At 63.3% G+C, this 27,736-nt stretch overlaps 2 protein-coding genes across 8 annotated transcripts in view; both read left to right on the top strand.

Annotated features, from left to right (window-relative positions):
• Positions 1-122: 122 nt before the first annotated feature.
• Positions 123-6,240, top strand: UTP14A (UTP14A small subunit processome component). Of its 2 annotated transcripts, XM_075162636.1 has the most exons (14): positions 123-290; positions 625-695; positions 932-996; positions 1,166-1,308; positions 1,474-1,629; positions 2,541-2,660; positions 2,743-2,837; positions 3,082-3,205; positions 3,294-3,371; positions 3,827-4,184; positions 4,346-4,725; positions 4,798-4,985; positions 5,056-5,155; positions 5,561-6,240. In XM_075162636.1, the coding sequence occupies exons 1-14, from the start codon at positions 231-233 to the stop codon at positions 5,831-5,833; spliced, it is 2,211 nt and encodes a 736-aa protein (XP_075018737.1). In that variant the 5' UTR covers positions 123-230; the 3' UTR covers positions 5,834-6,240. The 2 variants fall into 2 exon arrangements, with proteins under 2 accessions (XP_075018737.1, XP_075018738.1); XM_075162637.1 differs by lacking the exon at positions 625-695 and having other exon boundaries at positions 228-290.
• Positions 6,241-16,668: 10,428 nt separating this feature from the next.
• The window catches only part of BCORL1 (BCL6 corepressor like 1), a 35,235-nt gene continuing 24,167 nt past the window's right edge, over positions 16,669-27,736 (top strand). For all 6 annotated transcript variants that reach the window (XR_012675656.1, XR_012675655.1, XR_012675654.1 and 3 more), the window contains exons 1-3: positions 16,669-16,824; positions 24,430-24,568; positions 27,593-27,683. Coding sequence is in view for 1 of the 6 variants with exons in the window: in XM_075162626.1 (XP_075018727.1) it covers positions 24,483-24,568; positions 27,593-27,683 (177 nt within the window). In the remaining 5 variants the exon portion in view is untranslated. The remainder of the gene's footprint in view (positions 16,825-24,429; positions 24,569-27,592; positions 27,684-27,736) is intronic.

The raw sequence follows: 27,736 nt of genomic DNA, 5'->3' as shown, positions 1-27,736 counted from the left end.
GGCGGCGGCGCGGGGCCCGGGCCGCCCCCAGGGGCTCCCCGCTCCGCGGCCAGGCCGGGGCACGGCCCCCGCCTCCTCCCGCCGGGCCCCGCTGCCACGGCAACCGTGACGTCAGGCAGGGCAGGCGGAAGCGCGGCGAGCGGCGGCAGCCCGGGCGGAAGCAGTGCGCTTTGCGGCAAGGTCGCGCGGGAGCGACGCGGCCCTTTCCGGCTCGCCCGGCGTGCTGCGCGATGGCGGAGGACTGGCTGGGCGTGGAGGCGGCCGTGAGCGCCAGCGAGGGCGAGGATGAGGTGAGCGGAGCGGGGCTGGGGCTCCCCCGGCAGCCGCCGCCGCTGCGTGAGGAGCTCCGGGCGCTCCCCCGTCCCGTGCGTCCCGGGGCGGCCGTAGCGCGGGGCGGCCTGGCCTGGCCTGGCCGGGGGCGGCGGGGCCCGGGCGGGCGCGTGCCGGGGCCCGGGGCGAGGCCGGGCGGTGGCGGGGCACCGGGGGGCAGACGCCGCTCCCGGTAGCGCTGGCCGGGGTTATCCCCGCGGCCGCGCTCCGCCGCCTGCTCGGGTGGGGCGGCTGCTCTGCCGGGCCCCTGCCTGGGCCGGGCCGGGCTCCGTAACCGCGTCTGCCGTGTGCTAGGGGCAGGAGGACGGCGGGAGGCGGCACCAGCAGCTCCTGGAGGCGGTCAGCTCCCTCTCCGGACGGAAGCGGTGAGTGGGGGGGGGCTGAGGGGTTCCCAGGCTCGGCCCTGGGGTTCTTGCAGCACTCGTGCTGCGTTTCCTCCCGGTTGGCCCTGTGCTTTGAAAGGGGGCGGGTGGGAGGGCACTCGGTCCCCTTTCCCACTGGCACCAGCTCTTCTGCCTCTGCTGCAGCAGCAGATTGGAGGAGAAGCACATGGGGGGCACGCGAGTCGCCTTTTGGTTTATTTTCTCTTGTCTTCTTGCAGGCGGAAGCTGGCAGAGCGTACGGAGGCAAGCGTGCAGGTGTCCGAGTTCAACGTCAGCTGCAAAGGTGAGATCCCCGGCAGACCGGGCAGAGCTCCCGCTGTCTGACCGGGACAGCTCTGCCCGCCCACAGCTTGGGATTTGCTGTGTCTGCCCTGGATCTTTGGGCTGAACGCAGCTGCAGCCTCTTGACTCGGCGATGCCGCACCTGTGTTGACCTGTGGGACCTTCTGTAGGTGCTGGGGAGAAGCTGGTTCTGTCCGAGCTCCTGCAGCCCATCCGTCCCAAATCCGCCCTGAGCAGCGTGAAGAAAGAGCTGACCAGAGTGAAGCAGAAAAAGGCAGTGGAGCTGCCGCTCAGCAAAGAGGAGGCAAAGCGGGTGAGTGGGCCTGCGCAGGCAGCAGCGGGGAGTTCTGGCCTTACGGGGCAGTAGAGTTGAGCCCCTGTGTGCCCCTCTACTCCTCTCTGATGCGGACCGGCTTTTCTTGTTCCCTACATCAGCCTTTCCCTACTCATCCTTTTCTGTTTTTGCCCCTGCCTGCAGGTCGTGAGGGAAGCTGCCTATGTCAGGACCTCTAAAGACGTGGGCAAATGGCAGCAGGTGGTTTTGCAGAACCGACGGGCAGAGCAGCTGGTTTTCCCTCTGAAGCAGGAGATTGCTACAGTCGCCCCCCTGGAGCAAGTGGTTTCAGCGTGGAAGGTGGGTGCTGTCGCGTGTCCCAGGGGTTGTTTGGGGCAGCTCAACGTCTCCTGGCTGCGCTGGAAGGAGTGAGGTGGGTGTGAGGAAAGCCCAGCCTGTAGCCGAGGCTCTGGGCAGGTGCACGCTGAGCTTGGGAAGATTACTCACACATAGCAGATGTGTAAATGCTCTCTGGGAGAGGGCGGGTAAGGCGTGAGCAGAGGGTTTGGAGCCTGCTCTGTCCCCTCTCCTCTTCTTAGCCTTTCAGCCCTAGACACAAGGGCTGGGTCTGCCGTTTCCCAGTCCTTGCGCTGAGCCAGGGCCTGCTGGCAGCTCTCGGCCACTTGTGCTGAGGCAGAGGCGGGCTTTGGTTTGCCAAAGCCTGCACATCTGTAAATCTTCATTATGGAAGAAGGATACTTTTGGTTTTGAATGCGAGTTCCGGTGGGGGTTGTACTGGGTTGTACAGGGCTGACGCTGTCGCTGTCATCCCTGAGAGCTCTCCCAGCTGTCCAGACGCTCAGGTGAGAGACAGCCCCTGCCGAGCTCCCGACATACCCGGCACTTGCCTCCATCTGCCCAAAGGTCCTTTCCGTTTCGGCGGGACATGGTGTCACATGGCCTGGAACTTCTGCTGCTACCCGGTGCTACGGGGTCAGCACTGCCTGTCGACTGCGAGCCTATTTCTCTATCCCGGGAGGAATTCTGCCTGCACTAACCTGGCACGATGGCTGGCAGGCGAGCCTCAGGCCGTTGTGTGGGACCCGTGAGCAGTGCTGAGACCCCAGCCCCCAGGAGGAGGGGAGCACTCTTCGCTGGGCCCTCCCGTGGACTGGCTGAGGGGCACCAGGAAGGATGGGGATGTCTGGAGGAGCGTTGGCTCTTGCAGTTCTTCTCATCGTGCTCTTGCTGTGTCTGTTCTATCCCAACAGGCCCGAACTCCCCTGGAGCAGGAGATCTTCGGACTGCTCCGCAAGACGCAGCAGCCCATCACGGACCCGCTCCTGACACCAGAGGAGACAGCCTCGCTGCAGGCGATGAGCTTGGAGGAGGTGAGTGCTTTCCCCCCCCGCCATGCCCTGGCTCTGGAGACCCCTTCCTTGGCGCTTGCCCTCACGCTGCGCTCCCTGTCAGGCCCGGCAGCGGCGGGCAGAGCTACAGAAGGCTCGGGCTGTGCAGTCCTACTACGAAGCCAAGGCTCGGCGAGAGAAGAAGATCAAGAGCAAGAAGTAAGGCTCTGCCGTTGCTGGGCTCGATGCGGTGGGAGGGGGCTGGGTCCTGGCCGTGGCACTGGAGCCAACCCTGCCCAGTGCGTGGGTATGGCCAAAACACGGAGGAAGGCAGAGCAGCCCCCTTCCTCCCCGGGACCTGCAATGTATCGGGCAGCCTCCTGCCCAAAACAGCGCTGCGTTCCCAAAGGCCTCCCCAGCTCTGTGAGGTCTCACTGCCTGGCTCTCTGCCCTTGGGCTGCAGGTACCATCGCGTGCTGAAAAAAAGCAAGAGACGCAAGGCCTTAAAGGAGTTTGAGCTGCTGCATAAGTCGGACCCTGAGGCCGCCTTGGCAAGGCTGGAGGAGCTGGAGCAGCTCCGGATGCAGGTGCTGCTTCTGCGCTTCTCCCCCACCCCTTGGAAGTCCCCGCTCGTGAGGTTGCTCTTTCCAGTGCTTCTCTTCCTCTTCCCCCCAGGAGCGGATGAGTCTCAAGCACCAGAACAAGGGAAAATGGGCCCGCTCCAGGGCCATTATGGCCAAGTATGACCTGGAGGTAAGATCACAGAATCACAGAAGGGTTTGGGTTGGGAGGGACCTTCGAAGACCATCTAGTCCAGCCCCCTGCCATGGGCAGGGACATCTTTCACCAGATGAGGTTGCTCAAAGCCCCATCCAGCCTGCCCCTGAACACTTCCAGGGATGGGGCATCCACAACTTCTCTGGGCAACCTGCTCCAGTGTCTCACCACCCTCATCATAAATCATTTCTTCTTTATAGGTAACCTAAACCTACCCTATTTTAGTTTAAAGCAGTTGCCCCTTGTCCTGTCACTACAGGCCTTGATATAAAGTCTCTCTCTGTCTTTCTTTATAAGCCCCCTTTATATATTGAAAGGCCACTATAAGGTCTCCAGTGCAGGTTGGGGAAGGGGAGGACAGCTGAGGTGGGGCAAGGAAGGAGGGCATGTTGTTTCTGGCCTGCGTTAGAAACATCTCAGTCCCCCCCCAGGCCCGCAAGGCCATGCAGGAGCAGCTGGCCAAGAACAAGGAGTTGATGCAGAAGGTGCGGGTGGAGCTGCCTGAGGAGGAGCCAGGTGATGTGCCCGAGGAGGACCTCACGTCGATGACCGTCCCCAGCATCCCCGGGGGTGCCAGTGGAGCTAATCCCTGGATGCTGGGCAAGCCCAGCGGCCCAGCCGAGGAGCCTGAGGGGCAGGAGGGTCTTGGAGACGTTGAGGTGCCTGGTGCTGCGGAGAGCAAGGAGGAGATAGAGGAGGAAGAGATGTCGGAGGAGGAAGCTCTGCTACAAGACTTTGCGCAGAAGCGGCACGTGCGGCAGCAGTGGGCAGGGAGCCCTGAGGGACGAGGTGAGGAGCTCGCGGCCCTGGGCAGTGCGGGTCTGGTGTGCCGCAGCGTTGGGCAAACAGAAGGGGGTCATGGGGGCTGTTTTCTGCCCGGTTTCGCACAGCCGTCCTACACCCTCCCTGCTCGCAGGTGACTGTTTCTCGCCTGTTGCCTCAATGCGTAGGTGCTGATGAGACAGAGGTGGTTTCTGAACTGCCGGGGGACAGCCCCGTCCGCCCCATCTGTGCCGAGGAGCAGGCGAGCCTCGGGACCGAGCAGCCTCCCCAGGCCCAGGAGGAGCTCCTGCTGTCGGAGCAGCTGGGCCGGGTGCGGACGATGGAGGACGTCGAGGCTCTGGCCTCAGAGGAGCGTGTGGAAGAGCAGGAGAAGCCAGCGGCCACAAGAGCAGAGAAGCAAGTGCAGCAGCAGGAGGAAGGCAGAGCTGGGGACAGGCGTGCCAAGAAACCACCAGCCAAGAAGAAGATGATTAGCCTGCAGGCCGTGCTGGCTGGGAAGCCCCAGGAGGTTCAGTGCCCCAGCCTGCCTGTGGTCATGGAGGAGGAGGTGAGCAGGACGGGCCTGCCCCTTGGTCCCCGGGCGGGGTTGACTGCAGGGGACTGACTCTTCTCTCCACAGGAGGGTGGCATCGACCAAAGAGGGGTGATCACAGAGGCCTTTGCCGGGGATGACGTGGTCGCTGACTTCCGCCGGGAGAAGCGCAAGGCGGAGCAGGCTGGGAAGCCGCAGCCGGTGAACCTGGTGCTGCCAGGCTGGGGCGAGTGGGGAGGCACGGGATTGAAGCCCAGTACCAAGAAAATAAAACGGTAAGTGTCAAGAGCTGCAGCAACATGCCTCAGCCCGGCACCGGGGCCTGACGTCTCGCTTGCCCGGCAGGTTCCTGCTCAAGCCGCCCCCGGCGCCTCCCAGGAAGGATCAGCACTTGCCCCACGTCATCATGAGCGAGCGGCGCAACATCCACGCGGCAGCACATCAGGTGGGTGATGCCTGGTCTCCGTGAGCAGCAGCAGCGAGTGCTTCAGCACCCAGGCTGGCCCAGAACCTTCCTGTGACCCATTCCCAAAATATCCTGAATCCCTGCCTGTAATCTCTGCCCGGCCATGTCGTTTCCAGCTTTGACAACCCAGAGGCCAGCAGGGTGATGGAGGGAGGAGGAATTTACAGGACTGCTCCCTTGACGGCTGCTGCTGCTGTGCCAGCCCTCCCGCGATCTGTTAGCAGAGGGGATGGAGCGAGGTGGCCAGTGGGGCAGGGGACTGGAAGCAGAGTGTGAGCGGGTCCTGGACGAGTGGGAATCGGCAGCAGCGTGGGATGGAGGCAGCCCCCGGGGTGCTGGGCCGGGTCGCTGTGGCAGTTACCCAGCTGTGCTGCTTCCCCGCAGGTCAGCGAGCTGCCCTTCCCCTTTGAGAGGCACCAGCAGTTTGAGCAGAGCATCCGGACGCCCGTGGGCCCCACGTGGAACACGCAGCGTGCCTTCCAGAAGCTGACCGCCCCCCGCGTCATTACCCGAGCGGGCCACATCATCCAGCCCATCTCTGCCGAGGATGTCCCCGACATGGCCACCGCAGCTGGCGGCGGAGCCAAGCCAGCACTAGAAATTGCGCCCAAGCGGCCAGAGCAGCCCTTTCGCCGCCCGCGCAAGAGAGCGCGATAGCTCTGTGTCTGGGTGTTTGTGGTGCCTGGACTGGAGCAGGCGGAGGAACCGGGAGAGGCTCCTGGTTCTGTCCAGTACCTTCTACCGCTTCCTCCGCAATAAAACTCCTGGGCTGCCTTGTCTGCGTGGCGGCCCGAGCAGCGCCGCGGGGACGGGACAGCTGGTGCCCTCCTGCCTGTCCTTGGGGCCCCGCGCGGGGCAGGGTGCTTTGGCCTGGTGTAACGTGAACGGCTCGCGGCGGGTCAGGCCTGGGAGGTGCCGCTCGGGGCCGGGAGCGTGGCAGGGGGTGGAGCAGCCGCGGGCGCTCCGTCAGAGCTGGGCTAGGTTTCCCCTGCCCTGTGGTCTTTGTCTTTCATACCCCCATTTTTTTATGTATAATATAACTCTATATGTAAGTGTTTTTTTAATCTTGGCTAAAGGGGCTTTTTCACAGCCTGCTGCCCTGAGCCTAGCCACGGGGCACCACCCCGCGGGTCCACCTGCGGCTCCAGCGCAACTTCTGCCCAGCTCTAATAAACCCGATTAGCTGGAAAACGGCTCTGTGGGGTGGTGCTGCAGTTCTGCACGCCCCGGGAGCTGGCTCTGCCCCCGCGCAGCCACCCTGCCCTCTTCCTGCCCACCTCTGCCTCTTCCTGCCGCTGAGCCCAGCCTCGGAGCGCGCGTCCAGCACCAGCGGAGGGATGTGCCGGAGCCTTATGGTGAAACGGCAGCGGGCAGGAAGCCCTCCAGGCCTCTCTTCCCACATGTGCTGCGCTCCTGCCAGCCAGAGAAGCGCTCCCAGCCCGGGCGAAGGAGCTGGAGCTGCTGCTGTTCCCAGGAAACGCGTCCCTCGCGCCAGGGCCGCCTCTTCCCATGTTGGCACCGCAGCCGGCCCGGGGAAGCAGCCTGGCGGGGTCCCTGGGCTGCTGCCTGTCCCCCGGGGCTCGGGCAGAGCTGCCGCGGTCACCCTCCTCCCCTGCAGCCGGGTCACACCAGGGAAGGGGCCTTGTCCTGTGGGGCTGGGGCGCAGGCAGGGTGGGGAGCAGGTGCCCTGTGACTCCCTGATTCCCACCCCAGAGCCGCGCACGGCTCTTCTGCCCCGGGCGCTGGCACCCTTCCCAGGTGGGAGCTGCCATGGGCGTCAGCTCTGCCTGGGACGCAGGGCTGGGTGCTGCCTGCGCCGTGACCTTGCCAGGGACCCGGCCCGGGTGTCGCTGGCCCCGTGCAGCACCCGGGGGCGGCCAGATAGCGCTCGCCTGCGGACGCGGCTGGGGCTGTGTTACATGAATTTACCCCGGGCTGAAAAAAAAAAAAAGGAAAGGAAGCGGAGAGCATTTCCGTGCCGTGACACCGGAGAGCCCCTTGCTGGGCTGGTGGCCCCAGCTCGGAGCCCAGCTTCCCTCCGCCCTGCCTGCCCCAAAAGCCGTGGGAAACCTTCGCCCCTGGGTATGTCATGGGGCGGGTGGGGGGGTTTCTTGTTTGTTTTAATGGAGCCAGGGGAAGGCAGTGCCCCGCACGGGGTGTGAGCAGCCCCTCTGCCTGCACCTCCGCCTGCCCGCAGCAAGCCCTGGGCTCCCCTGCAGCCCCAGTTTGCTGGGGCCAGCCAGATCCCTGTGGCACCACTGGCCCTGTCCCTCTCCGCGGGGTCCCTCCCTCGTCTGCCCCAACCCAGGGCTCTGCCTTCCTCCTTCCCGGCCCCAGGACTGGGTGCAATGGGCTGTGCCGGTGCCCAGACCAGCTCCCCCAGCTCCCGGCCCTGGGATGCTCAGGGAGTACCTGGGGTCCTGGGAAGCCTCGGGGTCCAACGCTGGTCAGAGCAGAGCTGGCTTTGGGCTCAGAGCAGGGTCTTCAGAGCGGTGTCCTGCCGTTTGACCGTCTGCAAGGATGGGAAGCCTCACGCACCCCTCTGGCCTCTGTCCCCGCATTTGGCCTGCCCCATGGCAAAGGACTGCTGTCGGCTGTGCCTGCTGTCGTGCATGGTGCCCCCTGCATCCCCGAGGAGTCAGTGGGGTCTGGCTCTGCCCCAAGCTGGGCTGGGACCTCCTCAGCTGCCCCAGAGCGGGAGCGATGATGGCACCAGGGCAGTCCCTTCCTGGGGCGCTGATCCTGCAGAGAACCAAGGCCACCAGGTCTGAAACCAGCTCAGGCCTTGGCGGAGCAGGCAGGTTTATGGCTGTCACAAGCTGGGACCACCTGAAGCAGCAAGTGGGACCTGCTGGCATGCAACCCCTTGGTCTGCAGGCTGCCCCACACTGAATTTTGGCTGGTGGGTCCTGCGGCGTGAGTGTGGCTGATGCTCAGCCAGCATTGAGAGGGGACAGCTTCAAGCCACAGAGCTGGATGTGCCTCATCCTGCGAGGAAGGGCAGCGCTGGGCTGGACTGGGCTTGAACTGGGGCTTCCAGTATCCAGAGATGCTTCAAAAATAAACGCAGAAAGCATCAGCATGAGCTGCTGGGGATGAGTTAGAGGGACCGAGATGCAGCGGGGCCACTGGTACTGCTGTGCCGGCCCCTCTGGGCTGCCGGGCCAGCTCGCCCCTCCGGAGCTGCTGCGCTCCCACATCAAGGGCAACGGTTGTCCCTCCTACTTCCCTGCAGAAATAAAATTGCCGGGCACAGGGATGTCAGCGCTTGGGGTTTTTTTAATTAAAAACCAATTCCAGTCTGCAAACCACTGCAGGAAAGGGGGATGCCTGGAATGCCCGCTGGCAGCTCCCAGGACAGAGGGGGGAAAGCAGCCGCGGCTGGGGGGAGCCCCTTGCAGGGGGTTGTTGCTCGCTGGCAGGGCGGAAACGGGCCGGGGAGCCCCGCGGGGCCCTGGCGCGGAAGCAGGCGCTGCTGCGGGCTGGGGACCGGCTCCCCGCGGGGACTTTCCCGGCCTGATCCTTGCCCTTCCCACGGCATGCTCCAGCCCGACTCCCCTCCCAGCGCGGCGGCGGGGCTGGCCTCCGGCTGCCGCACGAGGCACGAGTCGGTGGGTACCAGGAGCTCCGGTGCCGGGAGGAAAACCCTGCTCCTCGCCAGCCGCCTCCTCAGACGCGCGGTAACCCCCGGGGAGCCGCGATGCGAGTGCGCACGCCTTCCCCCGGCCGCACGAGCGCCGTGTCCCTCGAGAGAGCCGCGAGCAGCTGCAGTTTGCTCTTACTGGCCTACTTTCTGGGCTACGTCAAAGCCGGGCTTACAGAGCCGGGAGCCTCGGTGAGGGCGGCCGAGCTGCTCCCGGTGCCAGCAGGGAGCGGTGGCTAATCCCGGCCGTGAGCAGTGGCGGTGGCTCCCGGCCTGGGCAGCCCAGCCAGGCCAGCACCCACGGGCTGGGGGAGCCGGCAGCAGCCATGGGCAGCGGCCAGGGACGGGCAGAGCTGCGGTGGGGCTGTGCCTCTGCTGCTGTGGTGTGCCCAGGCCAGGTGCCATGCCAAGGAAGCGGCACAGCCACTGCTGGTGTCCCCCTGAGCTGCCCCGGGGCAGGGACCCGGCTGGGGGGAGCCGATGCCCGAGCCCAGGGACCACTCCAGCCGCCAGGGAGCCGCCGGTGCAGTTGGGCTCCTGCACCCGCCGTCCCGGGAGACCAGCGGGAGCTGAATGAAAGTAAAAGGCAGATTTAAAATCAACAAATAAAAGGCTTTTGGTGGTTGTTTTTTTTTTTTTAATGCAGGCTATAAATAACCTGTAAAATATTTCGTCTGGGCTATTTCTGAGGGTGAAATCTCAGCCCTCCGGCTTCCCGTGCTGCGGGACATGAGTGCAAGCACCGGGGCCATCGTGGGGCCCCGGGGGGGTCCTGCACCTTCGCTCACTGGGATCGGGGGATTTCCGTGTCCCTGAACGCCGCCAGCCCCCGTGGCATAGGAACCGGCCCTCACCAGAATGGGCCTGGCTGAGTCCTGGGGTGGGAGAGGGCATGAGCCCCCCAAACCCGAGGGAGGCAGGAGGCTCTGCTTGGCACAGTGCGGAGAGGATGGGGCAGGGGAGGCAGATTTTGTGTTGGTATTTTAGGCACAGGAGCACTCCCTCCAATTTCCCTGTCCCTCCTGCCCACGTGCCGGGGACAGGGGTGGCCTGCGCTCCGTCCCTCGTCCCCCTTCGGCCTCGGAGGTGGGTCCGGCTCTCCTCCATGACCCCGCAGCCAGGGGTGCTCCGGACATCCCCAATTCTCCCGCTGTGGGCGCCCGGTGCCCGGCCAGCGCATCCCGGCCTGCACAGCCGTTGCAGCCGCGTTTCCGTGGAGATGGCATCTCCCGAGCCCGCACAGCCTGAGCGGGAGGGTTTCCATGGAGATGCCGTATCCAGCACGGCACAACCTGAGCAAGAGATTTCCACTGAGATGCTGTAGCCGGGACCCTCGCACCCACAGCGGGGCCATTCCACGGAGACGGATGGCCAGGGCTCCCCGGGTGGCATGCGGTGGCACCCAACCGCTTCTCACCCCGAGTTCGGTGATGAGCGCTGGGATGCAGGCAGCTGCCAGCTTTGAACAGTCGCTGGGGCTGCAGCAGCCACCAGCCTTGTCACCCATCTGGGGTGGGGACCCGGTCACTTGGGTTGTGCTGTAATGTCACATTCTGAGTCTCCTGGAGCTGGCGGGTCCCTGGCTGTCTCCAGCTGCCTGGGAAGGAGAGGGGGAAAGTCCCCGTATCCCCCTGAAGACTTTGTCCCAGCTGCCACCCTGCAACTCCCACAGCAACGTGCTGGGCACAACAGGGCCAGGGAGGGATGTCAGGGCCACTGGGCAGGGAGCGGGGCACCGCGCTGGACCCCCACACCTGGGGAAACCAGGTAGCCAAGCCCTGAGCCAGCAGCATCCCAGAGCCGGGGGGTGCCTGGCCGGGCCCCGGCAGAGCCGCAGCACCAAAAACCTCCTGGGGGGGAAATGAGGGTCCTTGAAGGGGCGGGTTTGAGGCAAAGCCGGGGGGGTGAGTGGAGGCTGTTCAGACAGATGTCCTCATGGCAGGCGGCTGCGTGGTACGTGTATCCTGGCTGGTGCTACAAAAGCAGCCTTCGTTTAAACGCAGCTACCGCAGAGGTCGCAGTCATTCGTTCCGCACACAGCGAAATCCTCATTAAAAGCAAGCCCGAGCCGCAAAGACGAGGAGCAAGAAGCGCGGAAGTGCCGCCGGGACACACTCGTGCCCGTTCCGTGCCTGCAGGAGACACGGGGCTGGCTCAGCCCGCGCCGCCCCCCGCCTCGGCCCCCTCTGCGCTCCCCGCTCCGCCGCCTCCGCTCCCTGCCCGACCTTCCTCCGGCTGCCCGTGTACTGCCCCGAGCCAAGGCCGGCCCTGAGCCTCCGCGGGGGCTTGCCCGCTCGCACAAGCGGCAGCAGCCGGGTCCTCCCTGTGTCCCCGTGCCGAGCGTGGCTGCCTCATCCCTGTGGCTTAGCGGCGGGGACCTGCAACCGGGAGCTGGGGGGCGATGCCTGCGGCTGGGCATCGATGGCTGCTCCAGCCTTCAGCTCCTGGGGGGTCGCAGGCCCCCGCGCAGCCCGGCCATTCCTGGGGCTGCTGGCAGTGCTTTCAGCATCTCCAGGCACGGGCTGTCAGCGCTGCAGTCAAAGACCGGCTCTCTTTGTCTCCAGTTACAATTAGGAGCCCTCAGTGGCTCCCGAATCCAGACCTAGGGGGCTCGGGGCTGGAGGACAGACAATAAAGGAGCCGGGGATCTGGTGCGGCAGCCCTGGGGCAGCAGGGGAGCAGGGGAGCAGGGGCAGGCCCAGCTCTGCCCGCAGCGAGCCGCTCTCCAGAGTCTCCTGCCGCGGTCCTCGGAAAGGGGCTGGAGTGGAGCCAGGGCTCCCTGCGGGCACCCCTCCCGGCCCTGCCAGCCACACCGGTCGCCTCACCTGTTTTCTGGGGCTCCCCAGGCACCCCAAGCTCTGCTCACCCACTGCATCCTCCTCCCCTCCATCACTTTGCCCTGCCTGCTCTTGCCCAAGCTGCCAGCTCTTCCCTCAGCTCCCAGGCACAGCACGGTTCCTCCCCACCTTATCCCCGTGATCCCAAGTTCTCACCCACCAGCGGTGTGCTCCCAGCCCAGGGCCTCTCCCGGGGATGCTGCAGAGGAGGGCAGCAGAGGCAGCGTATTGACTGCGGACTCCCGGCTGCACCGCTCACCGGAGGTGATGCCTCATTTCTCCACGCTTCTCCAGCCAGCACGGAGGTGAGTCCCAGAAAAGCTCTGGAGCATGTGGGGAGGAAAAGGCCAGCCCTGAGCTCCCTGTGGCGCCCATGGAAGGTCCAAGGTGAAGCGACGCAAAGCCTCAAGCCATGAAATCCCCTTCCCAATGCAGAAGCAGCATCATTTTGGCCCCAGTGGCTGGGCTAAAATTGTCAACCTCAGAGCTCATAATGAAGAGGTTCAGTTTCTCATGCAGGAGGTGGGACTCCATCACATGTCCCTTCTTAGACCCTGCTGCAAGCCCCTTTGGGGAGCTGGGGGAAGAGGGCCGCACAGCACAACGGCGGGCAGCAGCCTGGCCCATTGCACGCCCAGCAGGACTCGTGGCCTTCCTGCCCACTCTTCTCTGTCCCCCAGGCGCAAGCAGGCAGGAGGAGAAGGCAGCTGCCCCAACAAAGTTGTCATCTTTTAGCTGCACCTTCAAACATTCTGCAAAAGCATTTGTCGTTGGAGTGGGGATGGCCCGTGGAAGCGGGAAGACAAGGTCTGTAGTTAGAGCTGACACCTCTCACCGGTGTTACTACATCAGCAAAACCCAGGTGAGCTGTCTGTCCACCATGGACGGAGCGGCAGAGAGGCTCCTTCTTCAGAGCAGAAGGAAAAGCCCCAAGAAACACAGAGAGACCACTAGACCCTGTGGCAATGGACGCCGTCTCGATCCTAAAGGGAAACCCCCTCCCTGGCCTCAGGGCTGGTTCCTCGGCCACAACTGCATCTTCCCAGCAATGCCCAAGCTCTGAAGCTGGAATGTCCAATGCAGGACCAGCCTGGTGACAAGACGCTTGTGGGGTGGACAGCCAGACATGGCATCATGGCAAGCACGAGGTATCACCCCCATCACTCTTCTGGCACCAGGAGCTACAAGCCGTCCTCACCACCAGCTGCCTCCATCCTTGCAGGAGGAGAAGGCTCTGAGGTGCCCTGCTGAACTGGAGAGATCCATTTGCATCTCCTGGCCTACCAGCCCAGCTGGAGAGGTGGAGAGCTGCTCAGCGACGGGCAGAGACTGAAATGGTCCCGAGAAGGGTTTGAGGTTTCCCACCCGCGGCCTGGCAGCGAGTGGAGCGTGCCACGCGCCAGGGGCTTTGCTGCGGCTGGTGCTTGGCTGGGTGCATTAGCCAACGTGTTTCTGTTTCTGGCTTGAGGAAGGGGGGAGTAATGCGGATCCTGCCCAAAAACCAGAGGGAAGGAGCGAAATAAATAAAAACAAGAAACAAAATGAAGCAGTAATAACAAAAGCAGCAGCAACATCGGCTGTAGGCCAGGTCAGAGCTGAGTGCTCGAGCCCCGATGGCTCAGGGGACCACAGCGGGCAGAGGACACACAGCCCCTTGGGTCCAGGGACCGCTCTGAGCACTTGGAGAGCACTTGAATGCCATCGGACCTGGGGAGTTTGGCAGGAGTCCTGCTGCCCGGGCAGGCAGCGCGGAGGAAACGCTGAGGCAAGGCAGCAGCCCGGGGCTGTCCACCACTTCCCGCGCTGCCCGTGGCCGGGCGGGCTCCTGGGACATGTGTCCCTGAGATGGAGGCGAGTTAAAACCAGCCTCCAGCTCCACCCGCAGCAGGCAGCCTGGCTTTTTTCTGGTGAGAAATTACTGGTGAGCTTTCCAAATCATATTTTTGCAGTGCATATTGATAGATAATTCACATTGGCCTTTCTGCAAGTTAGTCCATGACCGCTGTCTGATTAACTACAGTTCCTGATGAAGGATGCTCCTTATTCCCAAGACTTTCCCGTTTCCCTGGAACACTGAGAGCCACAGAATTTTTCAGCACCAGCTGTTAAAGCCCCTGGGTGCAAATTGTCCCATCGTGAAGATGTTAAAGCATAGTAGGTTCTAATTAAACCAGGAAGGAGCAGAGTGGTGTTAGAGGATGCAGTGGTGGGATGCAGAGCCCTCCTGGCCAGCACCATGCACCCCTCAGTGCAATTCCTGCAGGGATGGGGCAAGGCCAGCTGCAGGATGAGGCCATTACTCAAACCGTCTGTTTTTAATTGCACCAGGATGCAAATAAGGTAGGTCCTGATAAACCCGGGGCCGGTCGTGCGCCTGTTGCAGGCTGTGCCAGCCTGGCTTCCTAACCATCCACCCAGCCTCCGACATGCCTCTTTGAGCATCTTCTCTGCCCATGTTTGCTCCGGGGCTGCCCACAGCCCGGCTGGAGGAGAAGGTACGGATATAACGGAGGAGAAACTGAGTGACTCCCCTCTGCAGGAAGAGTTTCCTCCCTCCCGGCCTTCCTCGCCTTAGCCCTTGCTCTCCGCCTTCCCCTAGTGCTGTCAGCCCCTTGCGTTTCACCAAACCTCGCCCCAACCCGCATGCCCTGCATGCTCAGCATCATCCTGCCCACAGACCCATGCCCCGAACCGCTCCCAGAGCATGCCCGCATCCCCAAAGGGGCAACGTGTGGTCCGCTGCCTGAGGCGGTTGCGGCCTTTCCGGCAAAAAAAAAGAGCTTGATCCCTTTGTAAGATATTTTTTCCCTTCTCAGGCAGAGGAAAGGTTTGGTGCTGAGGCTGTGGAGGATGCTCCTGGCAGCAGCAGGTGACACCAGGGTGCAGGTGCCACCCTAGATGTGCCAGCTGGGGGGACACCACCGTTGCCTGTGACCCTGTGATAAGCCCACCTCTGGGAGGGCCCTGGACATCACACATGTCAACCTGAGACGAGACTTTGCCGTCGGACAGGCCAAATCCGGGGCAGAAAACGGGCACCGGAGCAGAGTGGCGGGTCCCAGACATGCTCCCTGGAGCAGCACCACACTGCGGGGGTTCAGAGCAGCATGGACCCCACGGGCACGGCGAGGGGGCCTGGCCAGCCCCTCCAGCACTCACGATGTGCTCGGGGGGCCGCGGTGCAGGAGCAGTACCGCCCCAGTCCAAACCCACCCCGACGGCCCGGCACCCTGCAGCCCTGCCGGTGGCCAGGCCCCATGGTGCGGTCCCATGTCGGTCCCGCATGCCCAGCGCAGCCCCCGGCCCCTCGCCCGCCGCCAGTGCCGGCCCCCACGTTCGGCCCCGGGGCCGCTCCCCACCGGAGCGCGGTGCTGCCGCCGCCTCCCCCGTCCCGGTGCGGTGGCACCGCCACCCCTCCGCGCCCCTGCCCGCTCGTCGGGACGGGCCCGTGCTGCGCGTCCCCCTCCGCCCCGCGGTCTCGGGGGGCAGGATCCAGCCCTTCCCCGCTCCCTGTCCCTCCGTACTGTGCAGAGACGGGGAGCCCCGCGTGTCCCCCCCCGCGGCGGGCGGCAGCGAAAGGTCGCGGAGGCAGCCGGGTCTGCCGGTGCGCGGGGGGCCGGGCAGGGAGCCGCCAGGCCGGGGGCGTCGGGGGGGCGGCCGGGCTGCGGGGCCGGACCGGAGGGAAGGCCGGGGCGAGGGGCTGGGGCGTGGCGGGCGCAGGCAGGGCTGCCTGTGTCAGGCAGCGGGGCAGGGGAGAGGGCAGCGGGGCGGTGCCTGCGCCGGGCCCGGGCAGGGCCGGGCAGCCGGAGCACGGCCCAGGGCGGCGTGGCAGGGCCGGGGACGGGCAGGGACCGGGGACACGCAGCGGGTGCCCGCGCAGCGGGGCCGCGCCAGGGCGCTGCGGGGCCGCCGGTCCCCGAGGCCCGTGCGGGGGCCGGGGGCGGCGCAGCCCCGGGCCGGGCGAGGCTGTCAGTCGCCGGGGCGGTGCGGGGCGGGGCGGGCCCGGCGAGGCGGCCGGGCCGGAGCAGGCCGGGGGCGAGGCCGGGCACCGCCGGGGCCGCCCCGCGTCGGTCACCGCGGGGTGTGGGGGGTGCGGCAGCCGCCGGGCCTGCGGGCCTCGGTGCCTCGGGCGGGGGCCGGTGAGAAACTTCCAGCCGCCGTGCCGTGCCGCGCCGCGCCGCTCGGTGCCCCGCATGGCGCGGGGGAGGCGCCTCGCCCCCAGCCCGGGGCCGCCCCCGCCCCGCAGCGCTGCCCGCCCGGCGGGGCACCGGGCCCGGGGGGGGGGGGGGGGGGGGGCACCCAACGCCATCGCCGCCGCCGGCGGGGCGGGGGCCCCGCGCCCACCTCTGCCAGGCAGGCGGCTCCGCGCCCGCTCCGCCGTCCCGGCCCGGCTCGGCTCGGCGGGGCTGCGCTCCGAGGCACCCCCCGCGGCCGCGCCCGGCGGCGGGCACCGGGTCTGCGGGCGCCTCGTTCGCTGCCGGCGCTGCCCGTCCAGCGCTGCCGGGCGCCCAGCCGCTGCCCGGGCGTGGAGCGAGCGCCCGCCCCCGCCACCTCCTCCTCCTCCTCCTCCATCCTCCTCCCCCCGGTGCGGAGCGAGCGCCGCTCCCCGGTGCGGGCGCCGGTGCCCCGGCGCGGGGTCGGGCGTGTGTGTGCGGCGTCTGTGTGTGTGTGTGTGTGTGTGTGTGTGTGTGTGTGTGTGTGCGTGGGGCTCCCCCCGCGCCGCGCCGCGCCGCGCCGGCCGGAGGTGCCGTCCGCCGAGCGCGGAGCCGTGCGGCCCCTCCCCGGGCGGGAGCGGCCTCCCCCCGCGCCCCCTCCCGCGGGCTGTGCCGGGCGCGGAGCCCCCTCCCTCCCCGCCCGCCCGTTCCCTCTCCGGACTCGGCTGGCTCCGCACAGCCCCCCCGCGCGGGCAGGGCTGGCCGCGCGGCACGCCGGGAGCCGCAGTCCTCGGGGCGGCGCGGGGCCGGCCGGCCGGCGGCTGCCGGACTACAGCTCCCGTCAGCCCCCGCGGCGGCGGCTCGCTCTCGCCCTCACACTCCGGCTGCCGCTGCCAGTGTCTCCGCCGCCGCCGCCGAACCGCCGCTCGCAGCGCCCAGTGTCCGACCCGCCGCCTCGGGCAGGGGCCCGCCTCGGCCCGCCGCCCCCCGCCGCCCGCCCGGCTCGGGAAGCAGGTGCGTGCCCGCCCCCCTCCGCCCCGCCGCCCCGCGCCGGACGCCCGGCCCCCGCTGCCCGGGCACCCCGGGCCCGCGCGGCCCCGCACCCACCGCCGAGGGGGGGGGAGGCAGTCGGGAGCCGGCGGCCCGACCCCCCCCCGGCCGCCCGCCCGGCCGGGAGTCTCCATGGAAACGGTCCCGGGACACCCCCGGGGGTGGCGGCGCGGGGGGGGGGGGGCGGGCAGCGTCCTGCGGCGGGACAGCAGCGGGGACGGCGGGCAGTGACAGCGCCGGGCCGGGGGCAGCGGGCGGGCGGCGGCGGCGGGCTCCGCTCCCTGCCCCGCGACGGCGCGGCGTGCCGCTGCCCTGCCTCGCGCGGCGGCACCGGCACCGGCGGCACCTGCCGCTCCCGGGGCGGTGCAGGGGGTCCCGGGGCGCCGCGGCGGGGCGGGGCGGGCGCCGGAGCGCAGCGCTCCCGGGGCGGCGGCCGCCGGCGGCGGGACGGCGGCGCCGGGCGCTCGCGGAGTTCGGCGGCGTGGCCCGAGCCTGCCCCGCCGGTCGCCGTGCCCGGGGCCGGCCGCGCCGACAGCAGCTCCGGGTGCCGGCCGGCCGGGCGCCGGGCGATGGCGGAAGAGCCCTCCCCGGGGGCAGCGCGGCCGCCGCCGCCACCTCCATGTTCGGGGCTGCCCCGGTGCGGCAGCGCGGGGGCCCGGCCGCGGCCACCGGAGCTGCGGGACGAGTGGCGGCGGCGCCGAGCTCCGTTGGGGAGCGGCCCCGGGGGCAACTGTTGAGCTGGGGCGGGCACCGGGGCCGGGGGCTGCGGGAGCCGGCGCGGGGCAGCGCCGCGGGGCCTGGCTCCCGGGAGGGCTGCGAGGCGCCGGGGCGAAGCCCCCGGAGTGGCCGCGCGGGCCGGCGTGTCCCGGGGCGGGGGCCCTACCCGCCCGCCCCGCGGGGCTCCGTCCGCGGCGCGGGGCCGTGGGCCGGGCCGCGCCTCCGCGGGGCGAGGGGGCCGCGGCGGGGGGCGAGGGGAGCGGGACGTGCCGCGGGCACGGGGGCTCGGGCACAGGAACCTCCCCCGCGGTCCCGGCCCCGGGTGGGTGCGGGCCGGGGCGGTGCCGCCCCTGCGCCGCCGTCATCCGAGCCCAGAGCGGGTGCGGTGGGGGCGGCCGGGCCCCCCCCGCCCGTGCCCGGGTTGGTGGTCGGGCAGCGGCAGGACCGGGTGGCAGGCGATTCTTGCCGCCCTCGCTGGAGGAGAAGCCAAAACTCCTTCGAGGGAGTGTCGGTACTCGGGAGGTTTATTGCTGGCTCCTCAGTGAGCGGCATCGGTACCTGCATCCCAGCATGGGTGAAGCCAGTTCAGAAAAGCACCGGGAAAAGGTCTTCCTGGCTAAAATAAAGAGGAAGCAAGTTCCTCCTCCTTCCAGAGCATCCTCTCTCCAGCCCCGTCGCCCTTGCCGGCCGCCGGCAGAGTTAGGGGGGATCTGTGTGAGGGAAGGGCCGGTGCATCCCGCGCCCTTTGCAGCTTGCCTGCATCTTTTTTGCCGTGTCTGCATCAGCCTTCCCTTCCCCGCCCTGCCTTTTTCGTCGCCAGCTGTTGGGTTTAGCCGGTCCCGGTGCCAGCGCAGCACCGGAGGCTGCGTGGTGCCTGTCGAGGGCACCGGCTCTGTCGCTGTCACCTGGGTCTGGAGACGTGTTTCTGGGAGGGTTTCAGAGACCGGACTCTAGCGTGGTTTGGCCTTCAGAATGAAACTGCCCTTGGGATCTCTGGCATGCCAGCTCCTCTCCTGGGGACGGGAGGCTGTCCTCCGGTTGCAGTATTTCGGACGATGCGTGCCTTCTCAGATACAAAATTTTTTAAAACTGTCCTCCCTTAGTGGCTCTTTTTTCAGTCCTTAAAAATTTGCGACGGTGGGCTTTCGTGGGGACAGCCTGGTTGTCTTGAGTGAGCGAGGGTTTAGTGACACCAGTCGTCCAGCAGCTGGGACTTATTATTAAAGGACTACTGAATGTGCGGCAAACTTTTTTTTTTTTAAATGGGGACGGATTTTCTCTTTTTTATTTCCAATTCATCGCGCTGAGTATCTATAATTACTTGCGGTGTTACTGTGTCTTTAAATCAGCTTAAGCAAATGCGTGTAGGCAAAGCCTGGCTCAGCTCCGCAGCAGTCGGGGCTGCTGTGCAGCCAGTGGGAAACCCAAACCGAGCTGGGGGCTGCCGTACGGGCCACGGGCCGGACCCTGCGCCTGGCACCAGCTCCCGCCGAGACGGGTGGTGGAGGTGGCCTGGCCTCTCGGTGCTGGATTTTGTTCCACACTAGTTGTTCCTGGTCAATTCTGCTACAGTTTCTGACCTCTGCCTGAGTAGTAACATCATACAAGATAAACTGTTTCCTTTTTTTCAGTTTTCTTCTTTAAATTTTTCCCTTGCTGTGTATCATGCCCGTTGTGAGTCCTGTGAGAGGACCATCATGATTTTTTAAATTTTTTTTTTTATTTAATTTTTATTTTTTTGCAAGCAGTTTGCTTTAAAGGGGTTTTCTGAAGCAATGCTCAGAGCTGAATCCCTGCTAAGGCATCTCAGGCAACTCTCAGAATTGGCACTCGCTCTGGACCTCTGTACCTCAAATGGACTCCCGACAATCACATATAAAAACAAATATAATTTCTTGCCTGTGTTACTAATGGCAACGAAGATTGCCAAAGTGAAGAAACTATCGCAAGTGAAGGAGACCGTTCCTGTCGATGCAGACTGTTTCCTTCTGGCCCACCTGAGCCCCGCTGAAGAGCCGCAGGGGCACGTGCCACCTTATTCCACTGCTTTCTCTCCCGTCGAAGTAGCTGGGTTGCAGGCGATGCACTCCCAGCAGTGAGTCCCGCTTGAGTTTCCAGCAGCCCACGTAGTTTTATATTTTGTAGCCATCCAGGGAAAAAAACCTGCCTTCGAGGTTTCGCTGCTCTCTGGGAATGAGTGTTACAAAGGTGTCTCCTGCGGGTGTGTTTCCAGGGTCAAAGTGCATCCCTCCCAGCCTTCCGCAGTGCCCCCTGGCCAAAGGAGCCGTACAGCACCTTGGGAAGGCAAGCGACCGCGTTCTCCCCATCTCTTGCTGCAGAGGGATGCGTTGGGCTCTCTCCTTTTCGATACTCTAAGGCTGGAAAGTCTCCCTTTCCTTCCGCTGTGCTGCTGGCCCACTTAACGCAGCAACTGAGAGTGTTGCCGGAGTGAAAGGAGGCACTGCCGACGGACAGCATTTTACCGTGTCCGTAAAGGACCCGGAGCCCAGCCGAGCGCATTGCTTTGTCTGCCGAGCTGCACCAAATTCCTACAGACGTGACCCGCAGTGGGATCTCCGGAGCTGGCCCTTGGCCTCGCGAGGCTCGCGCCGTGGCTGCCGCTCATGCAGCGGGGAAAGGCGAAGCTGCTGTTTGCCCCGGGGGAGCTTGTGCCATTGTCTGAACCCCGGCTGCCGGCAGTGGTGCACGTTGCCGCTCATTGGGCCTTTGCTCGACGCCATTGCACGGCGCTCTCTTACCTGCGTCGGGGGATGATACGTCTGCCCGGAGCCCAGGCAGAGGGAAGCCTTGCACTGGGGGATTTTAGGAGACTGGCTGCTGGCTTTTCAGTACCGGTCATTTCGTGCCAGCCTAGGCAGGGTGCAGCTGAGACAGTGGCAATCTGCTGGCGCGTAGCTCACGTGCTGGTGCTGGGATGGGGGAGAGGAAAGATAAGCGTCTTGAAATCCAAGTCGTTTTAGTACTCAGAAATGTACAGAGCAGGAAAATACATGAAAAGCTTCTTGGGGGGGTCAAGGCAGCAGGGTCCTAAAGCAGAATGCGTCTGCACCATGAAGAAGTGGCTGGCCGAAGTTGCCTCTGTGAGGAACGGGGGAAGGTCCCTTTCTGTACCTGTGGGTCTGGGTCCACCCCAGCTGCCGCAGAGGTGGGCAGCTGTAGAAGATCATGGCTCTGGTTGACCTGGTCAAAGCAGTATGAAAGTGGGTTAGACCAGGTGGCAATGTAGATGTGACACCTGTTAGAGCAAACACCGACACTACCAAACCCTCCAGTAGAAAACAAACTCTTTGCTACCTGTGGCTGGAAATTCAGTGTTTGCCAACGCAAGCGCTCGAGAAGCTGAGCGTTGAGTCAGGTCAGGGAACTGATCTGGCTGAGGAATCACTGTTATTTGGGGGGGGAGGATAACTTGCAAATCTACTTTGCAACTCCCGTACCCCTCTGCCGCATTAACACTGGGAGGTGCGAGTGTGAGGGGCAGTGTTGCAGTGGAAAACTTAATTAGGAAGCCTCACCTCGGGCAACTTAAGTTAGGATCCCTGAGAGCCAGGAAGCAGGCAGGATTTTAACAGGGGTCAGCATGGAGATTATGTGGGCTTAATTCTCTTCAGCTGTGTGGGAGCTGGTAGGTGAAGGCAATGGCAGCTTGTCCTGCATCTTCAGCTCGGCCTGCGTGGAAACTACGGTTGTCTTGGCGCTGTTGGGATTTTAGTGCAAGGAGGATTTGTCTAGAGATAATTATTAGAAAATATCCATTCCTGAAGAACTTCATCTCAGGAAACTTGTTTCCATCGGCTGTATAGCGGTGTTTCAGAAGAGAGAGTAATTTCTTGACTTAATCCAAGGGAACTTCTACGTGTAGCTAAGTTATCGCTAACCTGAGTAAAAGCATGCTTTTACTACAAGGAAAATATCTTCTGCTTTGCTTTTTCTGGAGCCTGGAAGAGACTGGTTTGCAGAGTAGCATCCTCTCCTTTTGCAAAACGATGAGAGGTTTTGTCTTAATGAACAAAAAACCCCCTTGCTTTTAATTCACCATGTTAGTTTCATTGAAAATCTCTCAGAGGGCTTGTTGTGGGAGGCGAGCACGTTCAGCACCTTTCTTGTTCGCAATTCTTAGAGTGTGTTTTGTTTTGAGAGGTGAAGGAGCTTTAACATCACATGACGAGCTTCTCCACGCAAAATGCTGTGTTGATGTTCTTATTTCGTTCTAAACTAGTTTTCTTTGGAGTTAATTAGAATTGGCTGGGCACCTATTTAGCTAAATCAAAATAAGACTGTGGTTTCGTATACGCTTCCTTTGGCAGACATAGTGGATTAAGCAGATTCTGTGCCAGGCTGTCTCCTCTCTCCCTCTTGGTGAACCTGATCTAGGAGCTAGTATGGGTTAAAACCAGTCCAGCCTGGAGCGGGGAAAAGGATTTTAAACAGAGATCAACTCCCTGGTCAAATTTTACCGGGACACCGCACAGTTTCAGTGACATGATTGAAGGGGTGAGGGGAGAGAAGGGCTTCAAGAGTTTCTTCAACAGCTTCTTCGACTCAAAGACAGGCATGTGAAACCATGCCCTAGTTGTGTTCTCCAAGGGGTTCCTACTAGTTTAATTACATCCTTTTAAAGTCGCTTCAAGCTGCATCAGTGTAGACGAGAGATTTGCTCGGTTTCCTTGTGTCAACTCGACTAAAGGTGTGTTTTGACCCAGGGAGGCTGCAGTTGCTCTTTCTGGTTCGGCGTTGCATCGGGAGGCTGCTCATCCCTGCATTTCTCAATGAACTTCCTGGTACTCCTTCTTAAGGATGCTGTTCTTTCGCTGTTCGCTCTGATTTGTGCTTGAAACCATGTCTGTTGTTTTTCCCCTGTTTTATTCCTTATCTTAGTTGAAATCTTGATTCTTTTTCTCTGCTGTTCTTCTTCGTTCCCTGTGAAATGCCTGTCTTTGGCACATGTCCCACATCGTCCGTAGAGGATAGAGGCCAAGAATTCATGAAACAGTGTCTATCTCTGTTGCTATGACCTTCTGGCTCTCTTCTCGTGGCCGTCGTGCCTCCTCTGTTGACCAGCTCTTACTCAAGTACTCAAAACGTGCTGTTTCTCCCAGCTCCTCACATCACCCTGTTATCACTTTTCCCTTGCCAGACCTGTTCTCGGGTCACGTCTGATCTGTGCTTGTTTGAGGCTTCAGCTCGTCTTCAACTTCTGTTCTACATCACACAGCCGTATGCATCCCCTTCCCTTGTTGCACAGAAGGTCCTTTCTGATTTCTCCCGAAACATCTGTCCTGCCACTGTGCTCAGGGGCAGAACCTTTCTCCTCCCCTTTTTTCAGTTTAGCCTAAGATGGTGAAATCCCCGCAGATTGTTTGTTCCCCTATTTCCTTTATGTTGCATTTCTCTCCAAGCACCAAAAGACTCCTCCCCTTCCTGCTCCAAGCCACCTCTTATTCTCTTTGGGTATGACCCTGCTCTCTGTTTTAGCATCTGCCCGGCTCCCCCTTCATTATATAGTATTTCTTCCATCTTACAGCGTGTGTCTTTTAGCAGGTTTCCCCCTCTTCTCCTGACCTCTGATTTCCGTAGTCTGTTTGCTCACTTGTGCCCTCGTACGTGCAGATGGGTCTGTCGCTTCTTTTTTGCAAACAAGCTGCCTTGCCCCAATTCCTCCTATGTGCCTGGCCCTTCTTTTCTGTGTGGAGGATCCCCGCTGGCATGTTTGGGCTGAGGTGAGGATACCCGGCAGCAGCTGCGTTCAGAGGAGTCATTCAATTCCACGGCTCGATCCCTTGAGCTGCTGGCCGGTAGATCCTTGCGCGGCTCATTTCAGCATAAACGGATGGTGCAAGCTGCTTCTTGTCCTGTTCAGAGCTTGTGTCGCCAGGAGTTTGTCAGGGAAAAGAAAACCGGTGGAGATTTGGGATCACGTGTCGCTTTCAGCTTCTTCCCACTCTCACCCGCTGCACCAAGAGCGTTGCTGTGGCTCTGTGCCTGCTTTACCTTTGAGTGTTTAGTGTTTTTCTGAACCAAGAACCTCTTTGACAGCACCTCTCTGCCTTTTGCAGTCAGTCCTACTTGGTTTGACCGAGTCCACTTGTTAGCACAGTAGATCCTCTCTTCCTTCGTTGCTTTTTCCCTGATACGACTTGAGCAGCAAAGCTGCCTTAATGCTTGAACACCCAGCGCTGCACGATTGGCTGCGACGCTCTCCCTCAAAAGCTCCACCCAGCCGACGGTGCGTCTTGGATGCTCACGAATCTCTGGATTTCCTCATGTTTTCCACCCGTAACTCCACTGAATACCAGCACCTTCCCGACAGTGTGAGGGGATAATCACTTGACGGCACATCTGACGGCACTGTTGGCAAACCTCTGCTCCCCTCCGGGGTCCCCCACCTGCCTCCTTGTTTGAAGCTTTCCCCTTTGAACCCGCCATGGGCTGGTTTATGAAAGTCCTATGAAGCCTTGGGGATGTCAGCGTTTTAACAGACCATCATCTTGGGTAAAGCTCTGTCTTGCAGCTTGCTACCCGGTGCTGGAGGTCCCTCTGGAGGGAGGAGAAAAGTGGAAGAGTCTTTCAAGGGATGTGTATGTGTGTGAAACTCTCAGGGTAGCCAGAGGCTTTTTGGCGCTAAAGTTGTTTAATACAAGGATGAGTGGACTGTGGCTTCTGTCCCAAGGCGCTGCTGATTTCTTGTAGCCCTCTTCCAGATAGATGTGTGGGATCTTGGGCGTTGTACCCCGTCTGCCTGGCAGCAAAGCTGGGGATGAGTCTCTCTGAAGTGTGGTTGAATGCAAGTATCCCGGGGACAGTTACCAATCCTCTGTTTTTCTTTTGTAGGCAGAGCGGCCCCTCGAGCCCCAGCAGGTCCCAGTCGGTGAGGAACAGCTGTCATGATCTCTACAGCACCTCTCTATAGTGGGGTGCACAACTGGACCAGCACAGAGCGGATTCGCATGTGTGGCCTCAACGAGGAGAGGTGAGGTGCGTGGGTGGCGTGGTAGGGGAAGGAGGAAGAGACCGGAGAATGCGAGTTAGGGATCTGGAGAGGCTATAGGAAGGGGGCTGGTGCTGGCTCAGCCCGTTCTTACTAGAATGTAATACGAACTGTGGTGCGAAAGAGCTGCAGGGAGGGGATGGATGTGTGGTCAAATGGTGGAATTCTGTGATGGTCCCCACATCCCGTGGTCCAGCGAGGAGGGCCCGCAAGCAGAGCGTGCTGGAGGTCTCTGCCGAGGAACCGTTGGCTGTGTGTAGCTGTATGGCCTCCATGGCGTTGGTGGGGGACAAGGCCGAGTTGTCTGCCTGTGCTAGTGGCTTCACCAGACCTGTGCTCTTAACTGCCAGAGGAGGGAAAGAACTTGACCCACTGTGAGCCAAGCCACTAAGAAGAGCTTTCGGTGACCCAGGAGGGTTAGTGCAGACCAAATGATTAGATGGGAGAGTTGTGACATGCCACCAAATAGGAGATTAAGGAGGATTAATGGCTGGGAGGCAGAATTGATCAAGATGAGTTCCTGGCCTGCCCCATGGCTTTGCATCACCTTTTTATTCCCGCAGCTCTGGGGTCTTGTTCTCAAAACTGATCAGTTTGTGGCTTCCTTGGGGCTACTATGTCTGCTCAGCGCATTTGCTGGAGCCAGAAAAGTTTTACTGGCTCAAAGGCAGCGCATGCCTGTCGTTCCTCGCTGTGGGTGTTGAGGCTTTTGGTGGCGAATCCTCTGAGGGCCAGTCAGAAGAGCGGTGGGACAGGGAAGAGTTCAGACTCTCGCTCAGGGCAGAAACGCGGGCAGAGATCATCTTCAGCCCTCAGCAGCTGCTTGGCCTGCTGTGTGTCCCTCAGATAAGAGCTGGGGCTGGCGTTGCCCTCTGCCTCTCCTAAACCACTCAGAGCTACTCCTAGTTTACAACAAACATTAAAGTTCGGGGCGTCTGAGCCAGGCAGGCAAACTGGGCTGGCTGCAGCCGAGCGCTCTCCCTTGGCTGCTGGCCGGGCGGGAGGCGGCTGGCACGGGCGGCTGTGCTGTCCCCGTCCGCTGCGGCTGGGTGCCGTGGGCTGCTCCGTGCCCGCTCCCCGCGCCGCGGGCTGAGCTGGCCTGTGCAGGAGCCCCGGCCGGGGCCCGGGCCGGAGGCGGGCAGGCCGCACCACCGCAGCCGGGGCTGCCCCCGGGGCCGTCCCGGCAGCTGACAGGGCCTGGGCCCGGCGGCGGCGGCGGGGCAGGTCCGGTCGCCGCCCCTGCAGGTAGCCGAGGGCAGGAGGAGGCAGGGCGGCGCCCCGCTCGGGGCCGGGGCCGGGGCCGGGGCCGGGCCGGGCCCCGCTGTCCAGCTCCCGGCCGCTCGCCGGCGGTGCCGCGGGCAGCCAGCTGCGCTCCGGCGCCCCCTGGCGTCCCGCCGCCGCACCGCCCGCCTGTATGGAGCCGGCCCCGGCCCCGGCCCCGCTCCGCTCCGCTCCGCCCGCCGCACGGCTCCGCGGGGACCGGGCTGCGGCGGCGGGCTGGCTTCGGGACCCCCGCTCCCCTCGCCCCCCGAGGGCCTCTCACCCCGGCGGGGCTGGGCCTGCCTCGGCGCAGGCCTGGGCCCCGAGGCCTGCCGCGGCCGGGGACCCGGGCGCCGCACCCCGCGCCCTGCCGGCTGCGCTGAGGCGGCCTGGCCGCGGTCAGCCGCCGCACGCGCCGCAGCCCGCCGCGGCGCTCCGATCTCCCCTCACTAGTGACAGCCCTCGTCGGCCTGCTGCGGCCGGGCTGACTGGGGAGGCCAGGCTGGAGAGGGCCCCCTCAAACTGCCGCCAAGGGGGCGGGAGGGCAGGAGCCCCTCGAAGGGACCCGGCTGTCGCCGGGGCTTGGGAGGGTCAGCGGGGGTTGTGCTGTGGTGGTCGTGAGGCAGCCTGGAGTGGCGTCCCGGTGCTGGGGATATGGGAGTCTAAAGAGAAAGCTTCCTCCTGTACCTGTGCCTGATACTTTGTTGTGAAAGCCTGGGAGGTAGGGGAGCAAATCCAGAAGAAATCACGTCATCAGCAGAAACGAAACTTGAGCTGTTTTATCCTGGCATCAGCATCTTGTCTAAACGACACTTAAAGACCAGAGAACCGTCACCGGGTAAATACAGCTGGGGCAGGAGTGTCCCAGGGCAGGGCACTGAACACACGAGTGCTGTCTCCTGTTCCGTCTTCTCGTAGATCATAAGGACAGCTGTCTTCTCAGTGCACCCCATTTCCGTGGAGTTCACAATTCAGGCTTTCCACTGAATTCAGGCTTTCCACTCAGGAACTGTCTTTTAAAGAGAAAGGGTCAAACGTGCAGGCCAGCAGGACGTTGCGCACCGGGGTGGCTGCAGTCACCACTGCTCCCGTCACAGACAGCTTGAGCCTGAAGAGCTTTGGCACTGGAGGGAGATCTCCACCTGAGGCTGGAGGAGAGCAGCAGGGCTGGGCTGGGAAGTCCCAGGGCGGGGAGTGAGCGTGGCTGGGAGACAGAGGAATGGGAATGAGGAGGTGCCTGTGGAAGAAGAGACAAGCAGGATGGAGCTCAGAGGAGGGTGGGACTAGAAACGTGCGGTGGGGCAGAACGGGAAGCAGAGGGGACAGGAGCGGGTTTGTGGAGCCCAGCTGTGACGCAGCACAGTCAGGGAGGGCTGGGCTGGCCCGTGGTGAGACCAGGGGGGTCAAAATGGCCATGAGTAAGGAAGGCACACAGAGCTGCTGGGCCATGGAGAAAGTCTCGTCAGGCCTGTAGGAGCCATAGGGTAAGCATTTATGTGTGAAGAGGTGCTACCCAGTGGGCAGAGTTGCGGGAGAGGGAGGACTGCAGTGGACAGCAGTGCTCCTCACCCCCTCAGTCTGCAGTGCCCGGTACCCGCTGTCTAACATGTGATAATGAGGAGCTGGCTACCTGGAGCAGGCACGCTTCTTCAGGCTGCGCTGCTGTCCCACGTGGGGATAGGGAGGGGTAGGATGCTGGGAGGGTATCCTGGGGTTTTGTAATGCTGTGTCTTGTTCCTCGGCTAGGAGAGCCCCCCTTTCTGATGAGGAGTCTAAAACCAGCAGCTCCCAGCACTTGGGGTCTCAAGAGTTTTGCGTCAGCAGCAGCCTTTCCAAGGTGAGCTCCTTGCGTGCGTGTCTGGGTCCAAGAAGGCCTTTCCTTGACAGAAC

This window comes from Calonectris borealis, chromosome 13 (genome assembly GCF_964195595.1).
Source record: "Calonectris borealis chromosome 13, bCalBor7.hap1.2, whole genome shotgun sequence".
Classification (NCBI taxonomy): domain Eukaryota; kingdom Metazoa; phylum Chordata; class Aves; order Procellariiformes; family Procellariidae; genus Calonectris; species Calonectris borealis.
Note: the sequence above shows the minus strand (reverse complement) of the source record. Positions and strands in the feature narration are given on the sequence as shown.

What these genes read in the sequence shown, in the direction of transcription:
- UTP14A (XM_075162636.1), top strand. Translation starts at nt 231, where the DNA reads ATGGCGGAGGACTGGCTGGGCGTGGAGGCGGCCGTGAGCGCCAGCGAG. An exon ending in AAGAAGATCAAGAGCAAGAA is followed by an intron (nt 2,838 to 3,081) that starts GTAAGGCTCTGC and finishes CTTGGGCTGCAG; the next exon opens with GTACCATCGCGTGCTGAAAA. An exon ending in AGTACCAAGAAAATAAAACG is followed by an intron (nt 4,986 to 5,055) that starts GTAAGTGTCAAG and finishes CTTGCCCGGCAG; the next exon opens with GTTCCTGCTCAAGCCGCCCC.